We start from the raw sequence: 23876 nt of genomic DNA, 5'->3' as shown, positions 1-23876 counted from the left end.
TCGTGGGTCTATCCAAAAATCTAGTTGCCTAGCCGTTCCAATGAAATAGCAACTTATTAGCAAAAATAGAAATTAAGCAAACTCAAAATTATAAGAAAATGTAATATAAATATACTAGATTAAAAGACTAAAAATTCTTGAACTAACGAGAAAGAAGAAAAGACCAAATTGTCCTGACCTAAAGAAACGTGCTTAAGAGAGAAATTACGATTGTTTAAGAATTTCAGGAACGAAAACAATGTCTAAAGCAATTATTGTTTATTTTAAATATAAAATATATTTGGAAATTTTAGTCGGCAATCACACTTTCTAATTATGTCAGAAATACACTTTTGCTGATTAGGATCATATACCTGAATATTATGAAGTAGAATCACTTTTATACCTAACCTCCGTAAATACAAAGTAAATAATGGTAAATGACAATTACGTGAATTCTGTATTATATTTTATTGGGATTACTATGGAATTGTACATAATCGTAATTGTTCTACTTTTCTCTCTACATGTCTAAATAATTGTAATTATAGTAATCACAAACACAAACTATATAGAAAACTCATTATGTAATGAAGAATTTATTTAGTTTTTTAAAGTGTTTTATCATTTCTAACTAATTTTCACATAATTCAAAAAAGAAAACAAATCCTAAAATTTGAAAAACTTTTAAAACTTAATTAAACTTTTCTTAAACAAAACTTTTGTAAAATTCTTTTCTATATTTAAAAAAAAAAATGAAAAAGTGAAAGGAATGAGTGAAAAGAAAAAAAATACACAATTTTCTATTTTCCTTATTTTTTCTTTAAAAACAATTAATTAAATAAGTGTTAGAGTGAAAAATTATAACACAAAAGAGTGGGAGCGGGTTGGATGGGGCATAGAGCATAGAAATTGTAATTTGCGATTTTATACACAAACAATTATTATGTGAATGTCTCCAAGCGACATAAAACTATTCTTTGCTCTACTTTACATATAAAATTTTCTATACGTTCCTATTTAATAGTAAACTTTACTCAAACAAACAAACACACTTATCATGTTAATAAATCTCTGCTTAACAGCATAGTTTTCTATAATAAAAAAAAACTATTATAAAGTATATCATAGAGAGGAAGATAGGATATTATAAAATTTACAAGGATATAAAACGTTAGAATTTCATTAAAATGAGACAAAAGACAAGAGTATAAAAATGAATAAACAACAAAAAAATTTTGTATGTACTTACATAATAATGTGGATTATTTTCCACAAGCGAAATTTCATACATAAGAAACATTGAAACTCTTAACAATTTTGTAATTAACGGTGCCGACTATTATTTCATGCTTCAAAAACATACTTTCATGTAGAAGGCTTAACTGATGTTATTCAACTATCTTTACATATCACATATAGGCCCAAATATAATATGGTAAATCTATTGTACATTGTACAAACAGTAAATGAATTGTTTTATTATTATTACTGTGCCACATAAGTACAACGTTCTTTCATATAAAATATTGCTAGAGGAATATACAGTAGAAACTTAGTTTTCCATCCAGTTATTCCAGCAAATTTATAGACCCTGGCAGATCGTTTCAATAGCATAGTAGATTTTTTCATATTTTTTAGTGCATTAGAGAATAATGTTATTAAATTTAATAGACCTTTTAAATTTTCATGTAATTGAAAGTGAAATTACAGTTGAAAAATTCATACATACTTAATTGATGAATAAATATTTTGTTATATAATCAATTCCAAATCATTGAAATTTATTTGACTTTAAAACAAATCAATTTTGTAACTAGATTAATTAAATATCATTGCTAGAATTCTTATATTTTTTATCCTTAAATTCTAAATTTTGCACTTAACTAAATTATAATTTCAACTTATATAAATTTTATCAGGATTCAAATGTAGATTTCATTAATAAACGTGTATGTAGTGTGAATATATTTAAATTTGGGATGCAGGCATATTATACGGTCTATGTAAACAAATTTAAATAGATATTATTCTCTTGTACTAACAATAGCAATTTTAAGAACAGTATGCAAACTATTTTCACAGTGGTGTTATAAATTGTTTGTCATACCTGATTTACAAGCAGGAGTTACAAATGAGTTAAAAAGACTCTTTGAATTGCGTAAATCCCAACAGAAATTTAAATTTGATAATTTAGTATCAAAGCAGCGCCGGTGAGGATTCCTCCCAATCAAAGGTTGTACTAAGAAAGTCTATTATTTGAAGAGTTCATAAAAATTATTGAAATATCTTTCAAGTCATAGCTGGCGTACAATTGTTATAGTATCATAAACATATTTCCAAAACTAGCGATGGGGTAGTCACCCACCACGTTAACATAATCTATTAGGAAACTGAAGGTTCTCTCTGAAAAATCAAGCTACTGTTAAAGTTCTCAAATGCGGTAATGTGAAAACATTCAAAACTATTGAATTTATTCTTCAAAATGCTAACTACTTTTTCCTTAAAGTTAATTTACACGCATTGTACTTGTAAATCCCGAAAATTTGCCGATATATCCTAGAGTTAACTAAGCCAACTCCTATTTATTTATCTCCGTTCTTCATAAATTTTTTTTTAATTATGCTTTGAGACTAATATGAATTCATTTCATAAAATAGAAAGTTTAAAAAGAGTTTTTTAAACCTTGAAAAAATGAGGTTAAAATGATAAAAATTATTGAATAAATTTTTTCTTTCAACACAATTTATGAATTCTATGTTTTGAATTTTGATGAGAATGAAGCAATCTTTTCACCATTTAGTTAGATAATTATTTGAATGAAATTTTAATGTTTACAATAAAAAGGATATTAGGAATTTTTTTTTTATTTTTTATCTTTACGTTAATTTTTCAGTTCAAGATCATTTTTAAATTAAATTTTACTATTAAATTACAAAATTTAAGATTTTTAGGAAAATTTAAATTAGAATTTTTTATATTTTGTGATTTCACTCCCATCTAGTGTTAAATATTGTAAACATTGAAAACGATTAAGTAACTAAATATTAAAATGTTCGCCGAAATATATGCAATTTTTTTTTAAACTAAAGTAAATACGATTGATGTTTTTATTCTTAACATTTTTCTTCCCGCGAACTTCTTAGAAACTAAAAAAATAGCTGACTTTTTCATATTCGAATTATAATTTATTGGAACCTATAATTTTATTCAAATCAGTGATGTAAATAAACTAACTACAACTACGTACATATACTTTATAAAACAATTAAATTATTGAAAATTAAATTTTCGGAGACCTCAGATTCTTATGTACAATATTTATTCACTTTAATTTCACCGAGATCATCAGAATCTCTTAAAAAATTTTAAAAATCAATTTAATGCTATATTCAATAGGAATAAAATTACAGTTCTTCTGAAACATCACTTGCATCACCATATTCAATAGGAGATTTACAAAGACAACAAATATTCTCAGATTCTCTATAACATTCAGAACAATAAACTCCTTTACATTGTGGCGTTTCACATTTTACAGCGTTTTGATCTCTTAAAGAAAAGTCAAGAGATTAATTTTATTAATGTTAAAATTAATAATCTGGGATATTTTTTACGTTAAAAATGATGCACAAAGAACACAGTACAAATTCTTTCCTTCACCAAATATTTTTCGAAAAATATACCACCTAAAAAATAACATGGAAAATATTTTTCTTGAAATAAAATGATGGCCATTAATATATGAAATAAAATTACTGATTAGTTTTAGCTCTTATCCAATCCATGCAACTAAATTCCATTCCTTCACCATTTTTAAGAATTTTAGATCGTGCTTGTCGTCTTGCTATTTTAATGAAACAACCTTAAAAATTTAAAGCAATTTATAAAAATTAAATATTTTCCAAATCGTAATTACTTCGTTTCAAAAGAATTTCATTATATAACCAAACGGCACGTTCCTTTGCACGTTCTGGATAAAAAATCTTCATTATTATCTGGCGAAATCTTAAAGCGTATGGTTCCATAAATAAAAATATCCAGCAAACAATTAGTACAGCACCTATTCAATTGTCAAAATTAAAATATACAGAGATTGTTTAAGATAATTTTTAATTTAATTATTACCTATTTGGTAATAACGTTTAAAATTCAAAGGTTGAGGAATAGGTAGGCAAGGTGTTGGATCCATTTCGTATTTTGCTGCTAAAGGTTCAAATGAATTTATAACTCCATTATATATGTCAGCTAAAAAACCAACACCAGAGACTTCCACTCCAAAAAATGATGGAGCTGATGTTAAAATGATCACATATTTTCTTTGATTAAAATTGAAAATATTATAATTCTAACATACCCTGTAATGGTTCCTCTGTAAGACCAATTTGCCGCATCATATTTAAAATAGAGTAAAGGCTATAATCAATGAGACATGTACAAAATATTTGAGTTGTTGTTATTATCAAAAATATCACAGATCTTCCAATTTTCAAAATTTCACTTTTGACAAATGTCATTGAGGAGATCTGGAATAATTATTTTAAATTAATTGCTAAGGTAATCAAAAGCATTACAAATTTTACATAATACCTTCACATAACGCCTTTCCTCCTTCTTTGTTAATGGCAGCGCTAATTCCTTCCTCATACTTTTTCTTTGATTGTCAATATCAACAAATTCTTTAGTTATGAAGTAGTTGTCAAATTGATTACTTGTCATATATTTGTGTTTATAATACATTGACCTAAAATTAAGCCTCACCATTAGAACAATTAAATAATGTAATTTATTTCCTAAATTTTACTTAAAGATCAATCTTAGAAACATAAAACCAGCTAAAAATTCTGCCCAACCAAATATCACAAAGAAATTTTTTAATTCACCATGAATGTCATCTTTAATGTCATTACCGATTTCAGACCAATTTTTTGAATGATTTGTAACAAAATAAAAATCATGATCAAATTTTATGGATGCATCAAAAATATTATGCAAATCATTCTGAAACTTCTTCATTCCTGAAATAATAATAAATTTTAGAAACCAAAGAAATAATAAAATTTTTTTGTGGAAATTTGGTAATACTTTCAGTTACTTGCAAAATAATTGTATCACTAATAAAATCTTGAAATTGACAGAAAACATCGAATAATTTTAATGAATAACAGAGTCCAGTAAAAACTTGTGCCACCTGGCATACAGATTTAATTGATTCCATTGCAATTCTAAAATATTTCGTGTGATTTTAGTGGAATTAAGTTTTTAAATTGTAAAAGAAAATATTTTCAATGTACTCGCATTCATTGATAGTATCATTTGATATTTTAATACAACGTTCAAATGGATTGCCCAATTCTTTATCACAAATCATACTTCTACTTGTTAGCCAACTAAAACCTTGTTTAATGGTGTTCACTGAAAAAAAATTAATGTACACTTACAGATTTTATGGCGTGTGTTCTACAATAATACAGTTTTCAAATTTAGGAGGCAAATAACGAAATGCCAGTCTCATTCAACAACTGAAATTGTTGTTTCGAAGACAATTAATTTATGAACATTTTCCTAATTTCAGATCTAAATTCAACTTTACCACTCAATAGTACAATTTTAGTTGTTGAAATTAGTTAAGGTAACTTTTGATCGACTTTTAGGATTTTGCCAGATATCAATTGAATTGAATTTAGCAGTTTTCAACTGAATTTTTTTTCAAAACCTTATTATTGTTTTATGATTCAAGAGCTATAATCCGGCCTTACATATTTCTTTGAGCAATTTAACGATTTCTTTAAAGACCAATTCAATTTTCTTTAAAACTTTTTCCAATTCACCAAGTGCAATTTTAACAGAATTTTTAATAGCAATTAATGGTGATTTAACAATATCCAAAATCTCCTTGAGAGCTTCCTTTAGCTGTTCCTAAAATATGTTTACATATGTCAAATGAAATTCAACAAAAATAAAACAAATTATTAGCGACAAACCTGGCCGCATGTAAGACTTTTTGATAAAATTTCAATATTTTTTGTTATAATCAAACCTGGACCAGTTGCAGTTAATACCAATGCATATGCTACTAAAAATGAACGGCCTTTAACACTGCATATAATTGGAATCATTAGCACTAAATGACATCTATTATCGAAAAAAAAAAAATTAAAAAATTTTAATTCACAAAAAATTTTTCGTTTTTTGGCATCAAATTTATTTTTTTAATATGACCTTAATGATTTGCTGAAGGTTAAACAAACTGTAATAAATATTCCAAGAAATGCATAAAATAATGCTGTTTTGTTGATATTTGAGATTTTATAATTTGATATTATTGCGTAATAACAAATGCTTGCAATTAGAATTCCAAGTAAACACACAAGAATAGAATAACAGCAACATTTCTTTAGCTTCATTCTTCAGACTGTTTCTGGAAAATAAAAATAAAATATTAAGCAAAAATTTATTGCAATTTTGATTTTAAATTGCATCTGACCGTCTTTTCGGCAAATTTAATTTTAATGGGTTCTTAATTGCCAAATTTATATTTTCAGAAGTTGACATTTTTATTTAAATTTTAAAAATTTTTTTAATATATTTTATACATACATACATACATTGGTACATAATAATATGTAATATTGTATGTCAAAATCACAAATTTTAAACTTGTTTATTTTGCATTTAATTAAAAATATTTTTAATGTAATTTTGTTAAGTGAATTTTATTGAGTGAAGATTTTAATCATAAGTTCGAGTGTGAAGGATGAATTTTGAATTTTATTGCAATAATTTTCATTAACAAAATTTATATACTAAAAATTTCTGGTTTATTGTAGGCTATTTTTATAATCCATACGTCCATAATGCGCGGTGAATCTGCAGTGCATGCAATAATGTTAACATATAAAAATATAAGGTATGGTTTAAAGTTGTTCTTTTGTGTACTAGATGGCATCTCAGTGACTAATTATTCTACGCATTGATTTTCATCCAATCTAAGCTTCAACATTTACATAAAAACTCTTTATTGTTATGTAGATCCTGTATTGTATAAGATTCTTATAAATTAAAGTTTTCATAAGCTCGGATTGAAATTGAAATATTATTGATGTCGGTCACATGATCTTTGATATAAAAATCATAAAAAATTATCTACACACCAATAAATAATATGTCACTTTTCCAATATCCTATTCATTTACAATATTAATTTGAATCGGATGTAACATTATTTGATGGAATTTCCGATCATATATTTTTATAAAAATAAAAAACCATTTGTGTAACTATAATGTTTCTTTAAATCGGTAAGTCCGCCTTATAAATTCGGGTAAGTTATTATTTTAATTTTTTAAAAACAAAGAAAAAGAAATTAATGTTAATATTTTTTTGTATAGGTGAATCATTAAATCCCATTAATTGGTTCAAACGGATGTTATACTTCTACTTTTATTAAAAAGATGATAAGGCAAAATATTCGACAGTTTATTCAAAAAATTTCCGTGTTAAAGGGAACTCACATGATGATCTCAACTAAATGAGCGCACAATTTCACATTAAAATTGAAAAAAGTAACTATTTCTTGTTGCTATTATGATTTAGAATAATCAATATACTTTGATTTCTCTCTTTTAGGCACGATTACAAGAATTTTCATTAAAACATGAATCTCATCTTCTGCTATTGTTGAAAACAAAATTAAACTGAAATTCATTTTTCATTTCTTTATCAATTCCTCATTCTTTTCTTCTTATACTTGGGCATATATAATTATCGCTTGAAATAAACATATGAAAATTCCGGGTCGAATCCCGGAACATATGAAAATCCCGGTCGAATTATCTTAAAATATAATTAAGCTCGGAATTGACATTTATTTTTAACAAGTTTCTCTTTTTAAATCCTTTTCGAATTTACTTTAAATCATTAAAATTTTAATTATAATTATTGAATTTACTCTAATCGGCGTTTAAATGCGTTTAATTAATTTTCGGAAGTTCAATAATAATTATAAATAATCGGAAATTCAATAAAATTATAAATGCATAGCTAATTACCAAAAATATTGTAAAAAGATTTTAATTTTAAAACCAGTATAAAAGTTTAAAAATATTTATTTAAAATGCAAATTCTTTAGAATTGATTTTTAATCTCATAGGAGTACCAAGTACGCCTCTATTAAGTATGTCAACAAGAAGATTTTATAGGAAAAATTTATAAAATATATAGCAATTTATTAATAACTGCAAGCACACTTATGCAAATTTATGAAATTTATTTACTTCTTGTTTAAAAAAAAAGCTTATTGTGTTTATAATAAATTGTTTACATCGTTGAATATTTATTTATATTGTATGTGGAATAATACACACCGTGTAAAGCTTAACTATACAATATATTTTTTTTAAAAAGAGAAGATTAATGAGTTCATTAAATTTGCAAATTATTTCATTGGACGATCCATTAAGAGATCGATCGATTTTGTAATTAATATGGAAAAGTTTCCTCAACATATCTTCCGAAATTATTTATTATTTTCTGAATAACTCTAAAATATTTTAAATCTGATCTCAAATATTTAAATTATTTTCTCAAATTTTAAAATAAATCTTGCTACACTATTATTTTTCTTCCAATTATTTTTTTCCATTTCGTTCAAATTTATTTATTAAAATTAGTCTACCTTGTATTTCTGTACTATGAAAATTATGTACTATGGTTTTCATAAAAAAATTAATAAAATTTTATGTTGTTTTACCGCATTTTATCGAATATAATAGTGTCTAGACGGAAAAGCATCTTGTTAAGGTAACAAATAGTGTAGAAAAAAATAAAATTAAATTTATTTTGCTTTGTTAAAGATTTTTAGTATTAGCAGTTTCTTTTTAATGTTTTAATTATCTTTATTCTCGCCTCTACAGCTGCTTGAAAACTGTAATTTTCAATCTGCATGATTGAAACACGCAACTCGTTCAACTACAATGTGTTATACTTATGTCAAATCCTTCCCGCAATATTTATTATTAAAAGCATTTGCTCATATACCTTCAATGTGATCCGTACATTATTTACTGGATCACAAAAAATTGAAAACGAGTCTTAAAATGTAGGAGATCCCCAACATTTTTCTATTAGTCCATTTAGTTAATTCAGACTACTTATTTTAGCGAATAAGCCTGCGTATAATACCAAAATACTGATCTGGTATCTAAATTTATTCCTAAATACTAACGAGCTGCTTGGATTCTTTGATGTGATTAGAACCGTTATCCAATTTTCAAATAATATTCATCAGACATTTTTAATATTCCAAACCTTCAAACAAAAATTTATTAATAACTAAAGTAAATTATTCAATTAAAATCAAATATGTACTCTACACATCATTTCAACTTTAATTTTCAATTGCATGATTAACCCAAAAATATGTAATGTTTACACAACGTGCGTGCTGCCGCTCTTATAATCCTCACGTTGACAATGAAAATGAAAAATAATTTTTTTTTGTATTCATTTTGAATTTGTTTCAATAAATATTTTTTTTTTTTTTGTTTTTGGGTCCATCATTAAAATCGGATATGAATTTAATGATTTTTTTTCATTTTACCTAGCTTTAGTTATTAAAATATGTGTGACAAGATAAGAAATTGGTTATTGAATCAAAATGATATTCAGCAATAGTACTGCAGCAGCATTATGAAATTATTGTAGACTTTTTTTTAATGTTAATGAAAATTTAAAAAAATAAACTATAAAATATTTTTATTTAATGTTATATAACAACCGAAAAAAAAATAATAAAATAATAAAATCATCTTTCAGATTATTAAAATTTTAGGGGAATGCCGTTAACAAAAAAAAAAATGCAAATTTGGGCAGAAGAACGTGTTTTATAAATTTGCGTAATTTCAAAATTTTTTGAAAGTCTAAATTTTGTATGTTATTGCAAATACCAGTTATTCTTTTATTTATTTTATTTTTTAGTTTACTGTGAAATTTGTTTTTTTTTTTTTTTTTATTGGAATCATAGAGTCATAAATTTTTGTTAACTATAATATTTTACATTTAATATTTTATAAAACTAACAATTTTCCTTTGTGTTATATTGAGTTTTTTTTTTGAGTTAATTTTAGAATCATAAATTATATTAAAGATTAATTGTTGGATTAAATAAAAATCAATTTTTAGAATTTTAATAATAATTTATCTTTGTAAATTATTTAGGCACTTATATTAATAAAATTAGTAAAAAAAAAATCTAGTTTTAAATTGTTGGATTCATTTGTCATTTCAAACACAAATCTTATGTCAAATTAGATTTCATACCGTTTATGATTGTGTACCAACATGATTGAAGGGTCATTTTTTATTGATTACTTTATGGATTTTATATCATACTTAGATTTTTAATTACCTAACTGTTTAACTACTTTATTTAATAACTAAATAATTACATATCTCTTTTTAGGTGGCATTGCATACAATAAAGGAGGTGTTATGATTGCGCTAAATTCCACATATGGAATTTTCAAAAGTCTCGAGAATAAAAAACAGAACAAAATTCAGGACCCAAAATTGATTTTTCACTGAGAAATGCTTTTACATTTAACAGAGCCATATCTCAAGGACAACAATTAACAGAAATTCTTGAAATTTATTATTTGGTTTCGGCTTCAGAAAGAAACTAACTTACACCCTTTTCAGGAAAAGCAAATCTTCACCATATGCTAAATTTATTTTTTTTGGATTTGTATTTGGTAGAATTTTTTTTTTAGTTTTCTTAGAATTAAGTAATAAGTATATAGAATATTAAGAAATCAGTATTATAGTCATATTTTTATAAGACATTTTTCTAAATATTATAAAATATTATTCAGAAAATGTTCGGTTATATGCTGACCACAAAAATTTTTTTAGCTATATAACAAAAGCTATTTTAATATTATTAGTCATTAAAGCAGGAAAAGTCTGTAAATAGGATGTGCAAAACAAAATTTATAATCAAAATAGAAAAATTCTGTAATCGTGACGACATGATTTAATTGAATTATTCATCGGAATAATTCTGCTTTAAAATATTGTTGTATAATACTATTTAAAAGTAATTAGCTAATTGTAACAAGAAGTACAGAGATGAAAGCATTTTATAAATAATATTAAAGAGAATGCCTTTTAACTATAAGTTTTCAGTTAAATCATTCATTATAATTGAATTTCAATTAGTTAAAATTAAATCATAAAAATTTTTTTAATTCATTCAACAACTCAGTGAGTTTACTTATAATTTCGTTAAGTAAATTTCGTATAACCGAAGTAATAATTAAAGTACAGTGTAGCAGTGTAGTGTAGTGCACAGTCTCTTCTTCTTTTCATGTTATTGATTTTTATAGTTAATTCTTTAAACTTTATCTGTTCTTATTCTTATTTGTCTCCTCTTCTCATTGTTTCAAATCGATATACTTTAATAGACATGTCTTGCAATCATATCTTCTGCTCAGGTTATACCGTTGAATGGACCTTGCAAAATGAGTTTTTCTTGTGAATCCAGTATTCACAACAGTACCAATTGAGAGCAATAAGATTTATTCATGATATTCTTCTCCTGGTTTAAAAAAATTAACGTAAACACTTAAAAACTCAATTAAAAGCGGAGAGACTTTCTGAGTGCATATTTGTATTGCACTTCACAAATTTATTGCAGAAATTTAAATTAAAATTAAAGCCAAAAATATGTGAAAAAAATTTTAAGGCCAAATTATGTTTTCTTTTTCGATTAATTTCGCATTTTATTATTAAAATTATTATTATTTTTATTAATATGTCTTATAATTTTTGTAAAATGTGTGCTCCAAAAACGTAAACATTGTGTGGTTAATTTAAAGCAACACAGTTAAAATTAAAATATTTACCGTTCCCACATATCAAAGGTAGTTTAAATGAAATTTTTAATTTGATAAATGAGATCTTTCATATAAAAACGGTTCTTCGCTATTTAAAATGAAATTATTAAATATTTTAATTTTTGTTATAAAAACTTGCCGGTGTAATTAATTAACAATTTCGCTTTATAATCCAATTGATTAAGCATCTTTAATTTTAACATTTTTGAAAAAAAAATAAACAAAAAATAAATTTTGTGCTTCATTCATTTACAATTATGCATGCATTGTAATAAAAAAACAATAAGCTTGTAATTAATTAGTGAGCAAAAATTGCTGTTAGTAGATCAAGGGTGTTGAATTGTAACATCAACCAAATGTTAAGTTTATACTGATTTATGAATGAAACCCTCATTACTGTAAACATTTTCGTACATAATTTTGTAAACAGTTTCCAATTACTTAACCAAAAGTTTAAAGTTAACGAACTAAAAAATTCAAAAACAAAAAATTAAAAATTTCATTAAAAATGGAATTAAAATGCTAAGATAAAAGAACAGCAGGAATTTATTCAATAATGTGTGTTATTTTTATAATTTTCATGTCTTAATACTGCAACATTTTTTCTTATATGATGATAATAATTTTATTTAACTCTTTCGCAGGCAATGAGTGTGATAATATTTCACAGGCGGTGAGCATATTCGTCAATCAAAATGTGTCCAATTAGAAGTTTTATTGCAGTACTAATACCATTCCGACGTACAGGCATTAGACATCTTTTGCAACATTACTTTAACGTTGACCACAATTTCCTTATTACATTGCATGATGTTGTTCCATTTACCCATCTGTAATTGATTTGCTGTATTGAAGTTATCAAAAGAAGTTGCCAAAATATTTCTCATTTGCGCCTTACAGCTTTCTGGAACATTGTTGTTTTGTATCATTGTTGTCGTCTTTATCACGGTTTAACTGTTTTTAAAAATGCCGATATTGCCAATAGATATAGTATCGCCGCAAAATCTGCCCAAACACAAATATCTCTTCATGAACTAATCCAGCAAAAGGAAGGATAATCCAAACATCCAATTACTTTAAGAAGATTTTCAATCAAACTAAGTTTTCGAAATTTGATAAAAATTCTGAAGAAATTCCGCAAATTTTTGTTAAGTTAAAAAGTTCGAAGGGGTTAATTTAGCTCGTACAAAAAAATATTTTAACGCTATCTTAAATATGTCCAAGTATGTACGTATGCATTTCAAAGGTATTAATTTTTTTGACATTTCATGTCCATTTCTTATCAACAACAGTAAAAACTACCAATTTATCAATAACACATTACCACATTCATCTATTCATCATCATCTTGAACTTTAATATTATTTTATATGTATACCATCGCCATGATAAATTATTATAATCCGCTATAATAAAATTTTAATTTAATATTTTCGAGTTATATTTTTTTTTCTTCTGTCTATGTTATTAAATTGTATGATGTGAAATTATGTCATCATATTCTTAAATTTCTTGAATATGCCTACATTATGAATATATAAAAACATTAGAAATCGAACCTAAATTATGACTATAATTAACATATTATTTATTGTAAATAATTTAATAAAAATCAGGTAAAAATCTATTATTTATAGCGTGTTTATAAATTAATAATCTTGCAATTCTAGTTATTGTAATCTTTTTAATTGCTTTGAAGCGGTAGAATAACAAAAATGGTTAAAATTAAATCAGAATTTCTAATTTGAATTTTACAGTACAAAATAGTTTTTGATTGTAGCTAAAAAGAAGATTGGATTTGGGAAAAGAAAGTCGAAATGTTGAATCTCTATTATTTCAGCTCATATATCATCTTGATTGGCATGTGATTCGCAGCTGAAGAGCAAAAATCTATTACTATAATTAGTTTGCTGATCACTTAAATTTTCTAACTATTTCACACTTTTTAAGTCGAATAGAATTTTTGTATTCAAAAGTATGACTAGTTTTATGTATTTAACTCTCTATCTCATATATACGAATGCAATGTAGTAATTGTAAAAAAAAACTTACTAAAAATATACTTGATACATACTAGATACTAAATGTAGTACTAAATGTGTTAATACTAAATTTAATATCGAAATTGTTAATACTAAAATTTAGAACTTTTTTCTGTTGATGTAAACAGTTTGTCTTACCTAATATCGAAATATCGGAAATTTTATTTTTAGTATAGCTTTGGGGAGTGCATTTATTGAGCAAAACATATTCAGTAAAACATAAGCATAAAGAGCAGTGGTAGAACCAAGAGTCCAAAAATTCTTTGACTCTGAAAGGCCCAAATTTCACAGTAACCAAACAAAAACCTTAAATCTTAATAACCCATTATAAAATATTTTATTTATTCTCACACATTTTTGACCCTAGTATGTGATTAGATAAAAATTGTGGAATTTAAAATATCAAATTGATTCGGCTTATAAATTGTTAATAAAAAAAAATGTTAAAAAATACAACTATATATAACAGTAATTTTACACACCCGGTTTTCACATATAGTAGTTACGAAAAAAAAGGTTATAAATTTAAATATAAAATATTGGGTTAACTGAAATATATTAGGAATACTTATGTATAACCAATGGAAAACTTCATTAAACCTATAAAAAAAATTTAATTTAGCATTCCAAAATTACTTCCGTTGTCTTATTTTTTTTTGTAATAAAAAACTTAAATATAAAATTAAAATCTATGAATTTACCAAATTTGTCTACACCTATTACATATTTAGTAATAAGTTATAGCGACCACCTTAAATGTAAATTTAGACAAAATATTTTCTGTCATCTGTTTTATTTACATGAAAAAAAAAATTGAATTTTGTAAATTTGTGTCATGGATTTCAGCCATTTAATTCAATAAATCTTAAACAATTTTGGCACTCTGATACACCATAATCTGGATTTAGTGTTACCAATCTTAAAATTTTCTATTACAACACCTCTTACTCTATTGTCATTTGAAATCTAATATTATTAATATTTATTTGCCATAATAGAATTTTAATAAATGTCATATTGAATTTGCATAATATTATCGACTTGTATCTTGAACCAAATTTGCCATTTAGAGATTTAGCAATTTATACATTAATATTAAATTAAACAACAGAATTTATTAACTGCTAAATTACTTGTTTCGATTGTTTGATTTACAATTCGATTATGTACTTGATTATGATAAAAGAATTTTAATCAAACACTTAAATAAGAAAATTCTATGATAACCTATTTTGAATAGAATAATAAAGGCTTCAAAATACCGGTTGTTTCAAATAACTACCTATAATAATTAAGGTTATTAAATTTAATAGACCCTAAGTTGTCTAATAGAATTTTCTTACTACTAATTTACATACATTTATACTTACATATTTGCAGAATTTATAAAGAATATTACAGTGATGTGAGATTTTGTTGTTGTTGTTGTTTTTATTAAATAACAGGTGATGGCCTACCTTATGATTAAGAGAATTCCATTAAAAAAAAAAAAATAAAAACCAATTTACCTTGAGGGGCAAGAAAATAAAAAAATTTTTTTCTGTTTTTTTTTTTTTGTTAGCGCTCATATATGAAATGACAAAGTTGTAACTTCTTTAGAGGAAAAAAAAGCTTTCGATTTCATTCAAATCATTATAAACTTTAAATAACTTTTGTTGTTGTTTTTATTGTACATATACTTGTTAACAAGAAAAAAGAGCGATACCTGGTGGTCTGTTAAATACTATACATATATATATGTATTATGAAGTACAGTGGTTCAATCTGTTTTCGAGAAATTTAAAATCAATAAAATTTTTAACTTAACTGTTATTGGTTTACTGAAACCGTAGGGAATTGTCTGAACAATTCAATTGGCTTTTCATAAACATTTAGGTTTTTTTTATTAAATATATTTTCGACTTAAATTACAAGTTATAATATTAGCCGATTTCTAGTTCAGTTTTCTATGTTATTAATTCAAAATTGCAATTTTCTATTTACAGATTACTTTCATCTGCTATGGAATCGAGGAATCATCAACTTAACTCATGAGTACCTAAATAGTTCAAGGCTTGAAATAAAGACAAATTTCACCTTATATGGGATCCTAGCCATGCTGGAATACAAGCGGTTTACTTAAACCCTAAAGCGGTCTTTAAAGAATCTAAAGAACCTGGCAATAATACCGACTACATAACAGGGTAGATGCGCAGTAATAATATTTTAACCGGTGAGATAAAAAAATATGCTACAGATTTTTGGAACTCTGACACGGTTCAAAAACATTCTTTGTAATTCAAATTGGAAACAGATCCAGAATTTACAGAAATTTACTGATTTTTATCAATGAACTATTAATTGTTTTAAGTTCTAAAATAAAGACATGGAGATGTACAAAAGAGCGTTGATTGGATTCATCCCGGAGCTGCTTTTGGTATTATCTATATATAAAATAGAATATATTTGCAACTTATTAAAATATTATAATATTAAAAATTTTAGGTAAATTTTCCTGATAATGATATTCGAACATTTTATGAGGAACCCTAATAAATAAATCATCACTTAGTACAAATTAAGCTCGATAGAAATTATAAGAAAGATAAAAACAAACACTTAAGTAAAAAATTATAAAAAAAAAAAAAACAAAACAAAAAAACCCGGTAACCCAAACATTAAAAAAAGGTTCTTGTTCTTGTTTTTTTTCTACTCTCATCATTATTTACTGCTATTCTAAAAATGTTGTAGGGTATCTCGGATTCTCAATGAATTTAAATAATTATTTAGATTTAAATTTTTCCAATCTTTATATCATTTTCACTTGAAACGCCAATTTGAACAGTTCGGCATTTTAAAAGTTTGGATTAATTTCGAAAAAAAAAAAAAGAAATAAAAAAAATGAATAAAATTGTAAGTTTTTAACCATTAATTAAAAAATAGTAGATAAAAAGTTCGAAAAAAAATATTAAGTGCTTTAAAACATAAAATTATGAATGAAAGGTGTAAAATTATTAAAGTTAATTGTTAATTTAATTAACCAGAGAAACACGATAATTCTTTATATTAAATTTCGAATATGATTTCCTAAAGGTTTCGACGGCAAAAAAAAGGCTTTAATTAATTAAATTTTTATTATTAATTTGCAAAATTTAAGATATGGATAGTTTCAGTAGCTAAGATATTCAATAGTGTATAAAATTAATTATGTTAATTATTGTTATTAAACTTTGTTAATTTGTTTGATTCGAGTTAATGAAAGTTGAATAACTATTATAAAGAATTAAAGATGAAGTTTACCTTGGATTAACATAATTTAATTATTGAAAATTTTTTGAATGTGCTGTTAAAAATAAAATTTAAATAGTTTTATTTTTTTGTAAAAACGTAAATGATAAAAATTTAATTTGTATTAGAGAATCCTTTTTATAAAAGCAAAATGTACATACTTAGACTTGGATTAAAATTCTGAATAAAAGCTTCTATTGAATTAAATGGTGTATGTAAATAAATATTAATTGTAGAAATTTACGGAATTGTGCTCTTAGCGCATTTTGCTCAATGACGTATTAAGACGTACAATAAATACATTTTGTTAAAATATCAAAAAGTCAATAGAAAATTTTCAAAATTTTCATTTATTCAAAAATTAATGAATAATATTATAGAATCTATTATTTAGTTTTGTATACTTGTAATTAAAATTTAAGTCACTTACTTCATTGGAATATCTTATTAATTTTAATTAATTCACATTAATCGAAACATTAGAGCCATAAATTTTTTAATAAATTAAATGAATTGAAAAACAATTAATAGCAAATATTTTTGTATATGTCTAGTATTACATATGCATTCGATATTTTTAAATTAATTCTTATTATTTCAAATATTTTATTAAGTACCCTGAAAACTACAAAATTCTACCATTCTAGTAAATGCTGATTATAATTTAATTTCAGTTAATTGATATTATAACTCCGATTTTATATTTTTGAATTACAGGATTAATAATTATAAAGAATTTTAATATGAATTTAAAATTAAAATACAGTTTTGAATTTAAAAATTACTTACAAATTTAATTATCTTCCAACCAAATTGTCTATGTACGAAATTTATCAATTCAGATCTTATCAATTAATAATATTAAATGCACGATAATTATTAGCATGGAAAAATGAATTGACTTACCGAAATTATCGACATTAATGATTTGCATCAACATTTAAAATTAAAAATTTTTTATTTTTTTGCACGTTATTAAGCATATATGCATAGTTCATAGTTGTGATGTAAATTTCAAAAGTTATTTTTCATTCTTATTAATCTAATGTTTGCCTGCAATTGAACTACAATCACTAAGACTAGTTTTGATTATTCTATAATTAATTTATAAGAAAAGAATTTATTTGGCAATATTTCCCACATACCAACATTATTTTGCTATAAAAATATGTATGTGCTTCAATTTTCTCAAAAAGATATTTTGATGTCAAAAACTTTCTCTGTATTTCAATTACTTGCGAAGATAGCCAATTTTTTTCCCAGCAAAGTTCATTGCTAGCTGTAACAAAAACTTTACAATCCACTTTAACTTCACACGAATTCATCTCACAAATTTTATGTCATTCATCTTAAATATTATGCACAAATTGAAAAAAATAAATTTTATGTAATTTTAATGACTTGCAACTTGTTGATTCTTTTTTTTTTTAATTTTCAATAATTTTTATATATTTTAAACACTATTTGTAATGCACCATTTAATATTATAATATGAAAATAATTTATACAAAAGATTAATTCACATTAAAATATCTACAATGTATTCATTTAAGTTTAATCGCACATTAAAAAATACAAGATTTAATTAAAAGCCATGAAGATCTTTATTATTATTTTACTATTATTAATTTGTTATAAAATTTTAGAATTGTATCTTATATTAAGGATCTTTTAATTATTTCATTAATTCTTAAATTATGAATTTTTAATTTGAAACAGACACCACTTGAGCACTTTTAATATGTGTACGAACATATATTTATAGTTTTAATTAATTTCAGTGTGTTCATGAATAAATTCTGTTTCAAAAATAAATCATTTTAGACTTGCTATCATGCTTCACAGCTCCACTGTATGTCAAACTATTTTGTTTGTGATGCATCAGTTTTAATTAACTAAAAAGATGTCGACTAGTGAACAGTAAAAAATAATTGCAGTAATTATATTTTTGAAAGAATTAAGAAAGCAAAGGAAAGAATAGGATATATCTAAATATAGAGTAGTAAAACAAAACCATTATCTGCCACAATAATTCCTTCATCGGTCAAATTATGAAAATCATTAACCAGACTCTATATTCTGTAACGATTTCTGTTAGAAACAAAGTAATTGTATTGTAGAATGCACCTACATATGTATTCAATGACTTGCCTTTATTCGCTAGAATCCTCTCTTTACCCACTTAAAATTCAAAATCAATTATTTAACAAGTTTACACCAGTTACAATAAATCAAATGACAAAATAAATTATTTAAATTTATTGCATAATTTCATTATGGATATCCGTTATCAAAAAAATGAAAAACCTGTTCAAAAAATTCACATTGTTAAACGAATTCATTAATAATTTGTGTTATTGTTTAGATAATCATCTACATTAATAAATTTTTAGATAGAATTAACAAATAAGAGATTTAATTTCCGAAATAATTAATCAAATATGATAATTTGCATTTTTAATAATTATTATTAAAAAAAATTTTTTTTTGAAATTGCTTAATATAATTCAAATCATATGGAATTTTTTTTTAACCTTGTGAATATTGTCAAATATTTTGGACCAGTTTTAAAGTACCTCAATTGAATTTATTAAAAATTTTTTTTCTTTTTTGAAATATATACATAAGTAAATTAAATTCAAAATCAAAAGAACCACATAAATTCCAAAATTTATGAGAAATTTATAAAAAAAAAATATAAAACAGGATTCTGTTGAAAACTTCATCATAAATTTTTATAAATCACTTTGATTCTGGGAAGGATTTCTTTAGTTAAACTATATTCTTAATAATTAAAATAATAAAATAATTTTTAATATTATTCTTCTTTCATAAACACACTCATAAAAAAAATTAATTAGCGTTAAATTAAATGTACGACTTTTTTAATAACATTGTAGAAAAAAATGTTATTTTTAGTGCAAATTATTCAAATTTTGACAATAAATTTGTCATAAGATTTATTGGCTCTGAACTATTATACATTATATACATATTTGCAGCTTAATATACTACATGAATTCAGTAGCATTTTACATGCTCCCTCAACAATGATAATAAACACAAAAAGAAACTAGTTTCATGGCATCAAATCGATTAAAATTTTATATCGCCTTCAAGGACATCGTAAAAAAAAAATGCTAAAAATAAAATAAAATTTTTTGGTCATAACTTTTTATTTTGATTTTGGGTTTTAATTATTTAATTATTTTGTTTTGTTTTTATAATTCTGAATGATTTACGATTTTTAGAAATCGTAAAATATTTTAAAATCGATAAAAAATATGTATAAGAAACAACATGATTCGTGAAAGAAATCAGATCGACTGAAATTGAATCGATTTGTTATTATGACAATTTACATTTTAATTGAAATCGATTTTATTTATCATAAATTGAATCGATTTTAATTAAAATGTAGTAAAGAAATGAAATGCGTATCCACTAGTGATTTTAACTCCGCATGAATTACAAATATGTTTGTTTCCTATTGTTAAAATTTATAGGTGCAAAAATTTATCTTATATACAAAAGCAGTCTAATTGAAAACGCAGCATCGAAAAACATTAACATTATATAACTTCATAAATTTTAAATCTATAATTTTTGTACAATTGTACAAGACTTTAGATTTGTGACATTTCTGATTCAATTTCAATGTTTGCACACCTCTAAATTTAATATTTTCAAACTTAATACATAAAATGCTTTTTTTTTAAATTACAAATATTTTCAATTTAAGGTTGCCTCTTTTGTTCTATTAGCACTTTTAGTAAGTGCTAATGCACAAAACACATTGGAAAGAGATGTTCTCAATACGATGATGTCAAAGATTTTATTAGAAGAATACAATAATGTTCCAACTGAAGATGGTTACAAATTCTCGTAAGTTTGATTTATTTTGAAAATTTTTTTTTTTTTAGGTTTTGAGGCATACATGTAGATGCTCATCGAAAAATTATTCAAAATTTGTGACGTTATAGCCTTGTGATAGGTCAAAAACTTTTCTAATAATTTCAGTAATAAGCACTCAAAAAGGAAGAAATGCAAATATAAAGACAAAATTTTTTACAGCTTTTGATAAGGTTTTCAAGGTCAATTAAGAGTGGGATCATAGTCTGGAAATTCGTTTTTCAAATTATTTAAAGAATATTTATCATTATTTGTAATAGTACCGTTATTGTAATAATAATAACGGTTTCGTTTATAAGCAAGTTTAGAGACAAACTTTCAATTCTATTCCAGACTTTCAATTGACCTTTTAAATATTTTATGTTTCCCTTAAAATTTTATGCTTCCCTTAACATTCTGTATGTGTTTTTGACTATGACATTGAAAAAAAAAATATAAATAACTCGGGCTGCGTGCACCAACTACAATGTATCACTCCAAACTCCAAAAAAATTTTTTTTATACTGAATAAATTTTTTTAATATTTTATGACATTTATTATTAAATTTATTAATTATTTATAGTTATAAAACATCCGATGGTAGTGTTAGAGAAGAAGTTGGCATTATTATGAATCCAGGTACAGAACAACAAGAAATGGTTGTTATGGGATCATATGGTTATGAAGATAGTGAAGGTACTAGAACTGTAACAATGTATACAGCTGATAAAAATGGTTATAAACCAAGAGTACAAGTTAAAAATCGTAAACTTAATCCAAAGCTTTTAGCTTCTTTAGCCGGTAAATAAAGAAAAAATTGCGAAATTTTTATTGCATCGAAAAGAAAATGCATCTTTTGTTGTTCTTTCTACTCCTTATTCTTCTTCTACTCCTTATTATTATTTAAATTTTATTCATTCTGTAATGATTACATATAATTTCTTTTTTTTTTTTCAAAAAAAAATTCTTAAAAATATATTTTTGCACTGAATAAAAAATAAACTGCCAAAATTTTTATAATAAAAAGTTTAAAATTATTAAAATAAGGTGTGAAATTTACAAAAAAAAAAAAATGTTGTGATTCATAAGTAAATTTAAAACAAAAAATAAAGTGAATGTTAAATATATTTAGGATATAGACAAATAATTGAATATTCTATGTCAAAAAACATTTGTATATAAAGCAAAAAACTAGATTGAAAATAAAAATTTTATTATAAATTTTTAATTAATTCTCATATATGTATGATCAACATTTTGTATGTATGTATATTATTCATAATAATTATTCAAGGTGATCAAGGAAGATTCTTTCGATGGCGTTCAGACAACAACAATAACAAAAAAATTATTTTTTATCATTAAAAAATTTTTTTTAGATCTTTTGATCAACTGTTTTTTAAGGTAAAATTATTATATAATAATAATAAATGTCTAAAACGGTAAGATTATGGGAATCTGGTTCTTAATTTAATATATAAAAAATATTTTTGTTATTTTTTCTTTTATGTGTTCATTTTTTATTAGAATTTTAAATTTGTTAATTTTGTTAAACAGTAAAATTATACAGACATATGTACATAACTATATTCTATTAAGATTTATCCGGATTTTTGACAGTTTTTTTTTTTTTTTATATTAGGCGAGGTAGAAAATTTGATATTGCGTTACCGAGTGACATAATTATTGCATAATATGCAAATTATTTCATCATCATTTTTAAAATTTTATTTCTATTATGAACTACTAAAATAATCACAAATTTTGAGTTAGAACAATTTAATTATTTAGATAATTTAATTGAACAAAAATTCGAAAATTAGTTATTTATTAAAATTTTATAGATTTTGAAATAATTTTTTCATTTGAAGAATATTATTCTTACCATTCTATGTCAAAAATTTGTCATTATATTTCACATTATTTGAGTAATACAGTAGAATATTATCACACTATTGTAAAACAATAATCATTTCACTTACTCTAATTAATTAATTAAATTATTAATTCTCACTTATTTTTGAGAAAAAATCTATTTTCCTGAAAAATTCACTTTGCATTTTTTGATTTCTTCAAAACTAGTTTTTGTTAATTATCGTATTTTTGTTTTCCGCAGCCCAATTGAATTTGAGTAATTTTAATAATTTTTACTTAATCAATTAGTAAATATAATGATCAAGGGTATATGATAACAGTATTGTCACAATTATTATATTTTTCAAGGTATTAATAATAAATATTATTAATTATTAATAAAAAAAAACAATTTCGTAACCATATTTTAATTATAATATAGAACAGGTTCAGAAGAAGAACATATTCATGTAATTTAAAAAAAAATTTTAGTAAATTTGAATATAATTAACAAAATATGGCGGAAATATTGAAAATCTTCCGGTGGCGCTCTAGTTTTATGTTTAAAACAAGTCTAATTTGAATTACATATTTTCATATTTTATGGAAATTTTAAATTTTCCACTTCTTCTTATGAAAATCTTATTTTTTTATATTAGGGACTACAAAGTTTTTGTCTGTGTTTTTATATTTTATGCTCATAAATCATAATTAATATTACAAATATTTTAATTCGAGCATTATTGTAATACATTTTTAGTATAAAACAATTCTGGATAGAGAATTCTTTTATGTTCTAGAGGAAGAAAAATCATATAATTTCAGTGGAGTTTCGGTCTTTCAATTTATACAATTACAAGATTGAACAGACAATTATGTAGTCTGTTTCAATTTTAAAATAAATAGTCTTAGAAGATTAGATAACAGAAGCTATGAGCTGACCAGCTT

At 23.9% G+C, this 23876-nt stretch overlaps 2 protein-coding genes across 2 annotated transcripts in view; one reads left to right on the top strand and one right to left on the bottom strand.

Moving 5' to 3' along the window:
* LOC129613613 (DC-STAMP domain-containing protein 2) overlaps positions 1 to 12802 on the bottom strand; it is a 43375-nt gene extending 30573 nt beyond the window's left edge. Inside the window, exons 1-15 of the mRNA XM_055527744.1 lie at positions 12619 to 12802; positions 6202 to 6265; positions 5964 to 6114; positions 5739 to 5898; positions 5274 to 5394; positions 5065 to 5204; positions 4784 to 4997; positions 4570 to 4723; positions 4337 to 4505; positions 4108 to 4272; positions 3899 to 4042; positions 3739 to 3844; positions 3597 to 3668; positions 3391 to 3531; positions 3309 to 3336 (exon numbers count right to left, since the gene is read on the bottom strand). Coding sequence (XP_055383719.1) covers positions 3309 to 3336; positions 3391 to 3531; positions 3597 to 3668; positions 3739 to 3844; positions 3899 to 4042; positions 4108 to 4272; positions 4337 to 4505; positions 4570 to 4723; positions 4784 to 4997; positions 5065 to 5204; positions 5274 to 5394; positions 5739 to 5898; positions 5964 to 6114; positions 6202 to 6265; positions 12619 to 12802 — 2013 coding nt within the window. The remainder of the gene's footprint in view (positions 1 to 3308; positions 3337 to 3390; positions 3532 to 3596; positions 3669 to 3738; positions 3845 to 3898; positions 4043 to 4107; positions 4273 to 4336; positions 4506 to 4569; positions 4724 to 4783; positions 4998 to 5064; positions 5205 to 5273; positions 5395 to 5738; positions 5899 to 5963; positions 6115 to 6201; positions 6266 to 12618) is intronic.
* Positions 12803 to 16717: 3915 nt separating this feature from the next.
* LOC129613568 (endocuticle structural glycoprotein SgAbd-9-like) lies at positions 16718 to 22256 on the top strand. The gene is made up of 3 exons (XM_055527690.1): positions 16718 to 16807; positions 20925 to 21067; positions 21658 to 22256. The coding sequence occupies exons 1-3, from the start codon at positions 16796 to 16798 to the stop codon at positions 21881 to 21883; spliced, it is 381 nt and encodes a 126-aa protein (XP_055383665.1). The 5' UTR covers positions 16718 to 16795; the 3' UTR covers positions 21884 to 22256.
* The last annotated feature ends 1620 nt before the right edge of the window (positions 22257 to 23876 follow it).

Source organism: Condylostylus longicornis, unplaced genomic scaffold, assembly GCF_029603195.1.
Source record: "Condylostylus longicornis isolate FDR11 unplaced genomic scaffold, ASM2960319v2 ptg000084l, whole genome shotgun sequence".
NCBI classification, from domain to species: domain Eukaryota; kingdom Metazoa; phylum Arthropoda; class Insecta; order Diptera; family Dolichopodidae; genus Condylostylus; species Condylostylus longicornis.
Note: the sequence above shows the minus strand (reverse complement) of the source record. Positions and strands in the feature narration are given on the sequence as shown.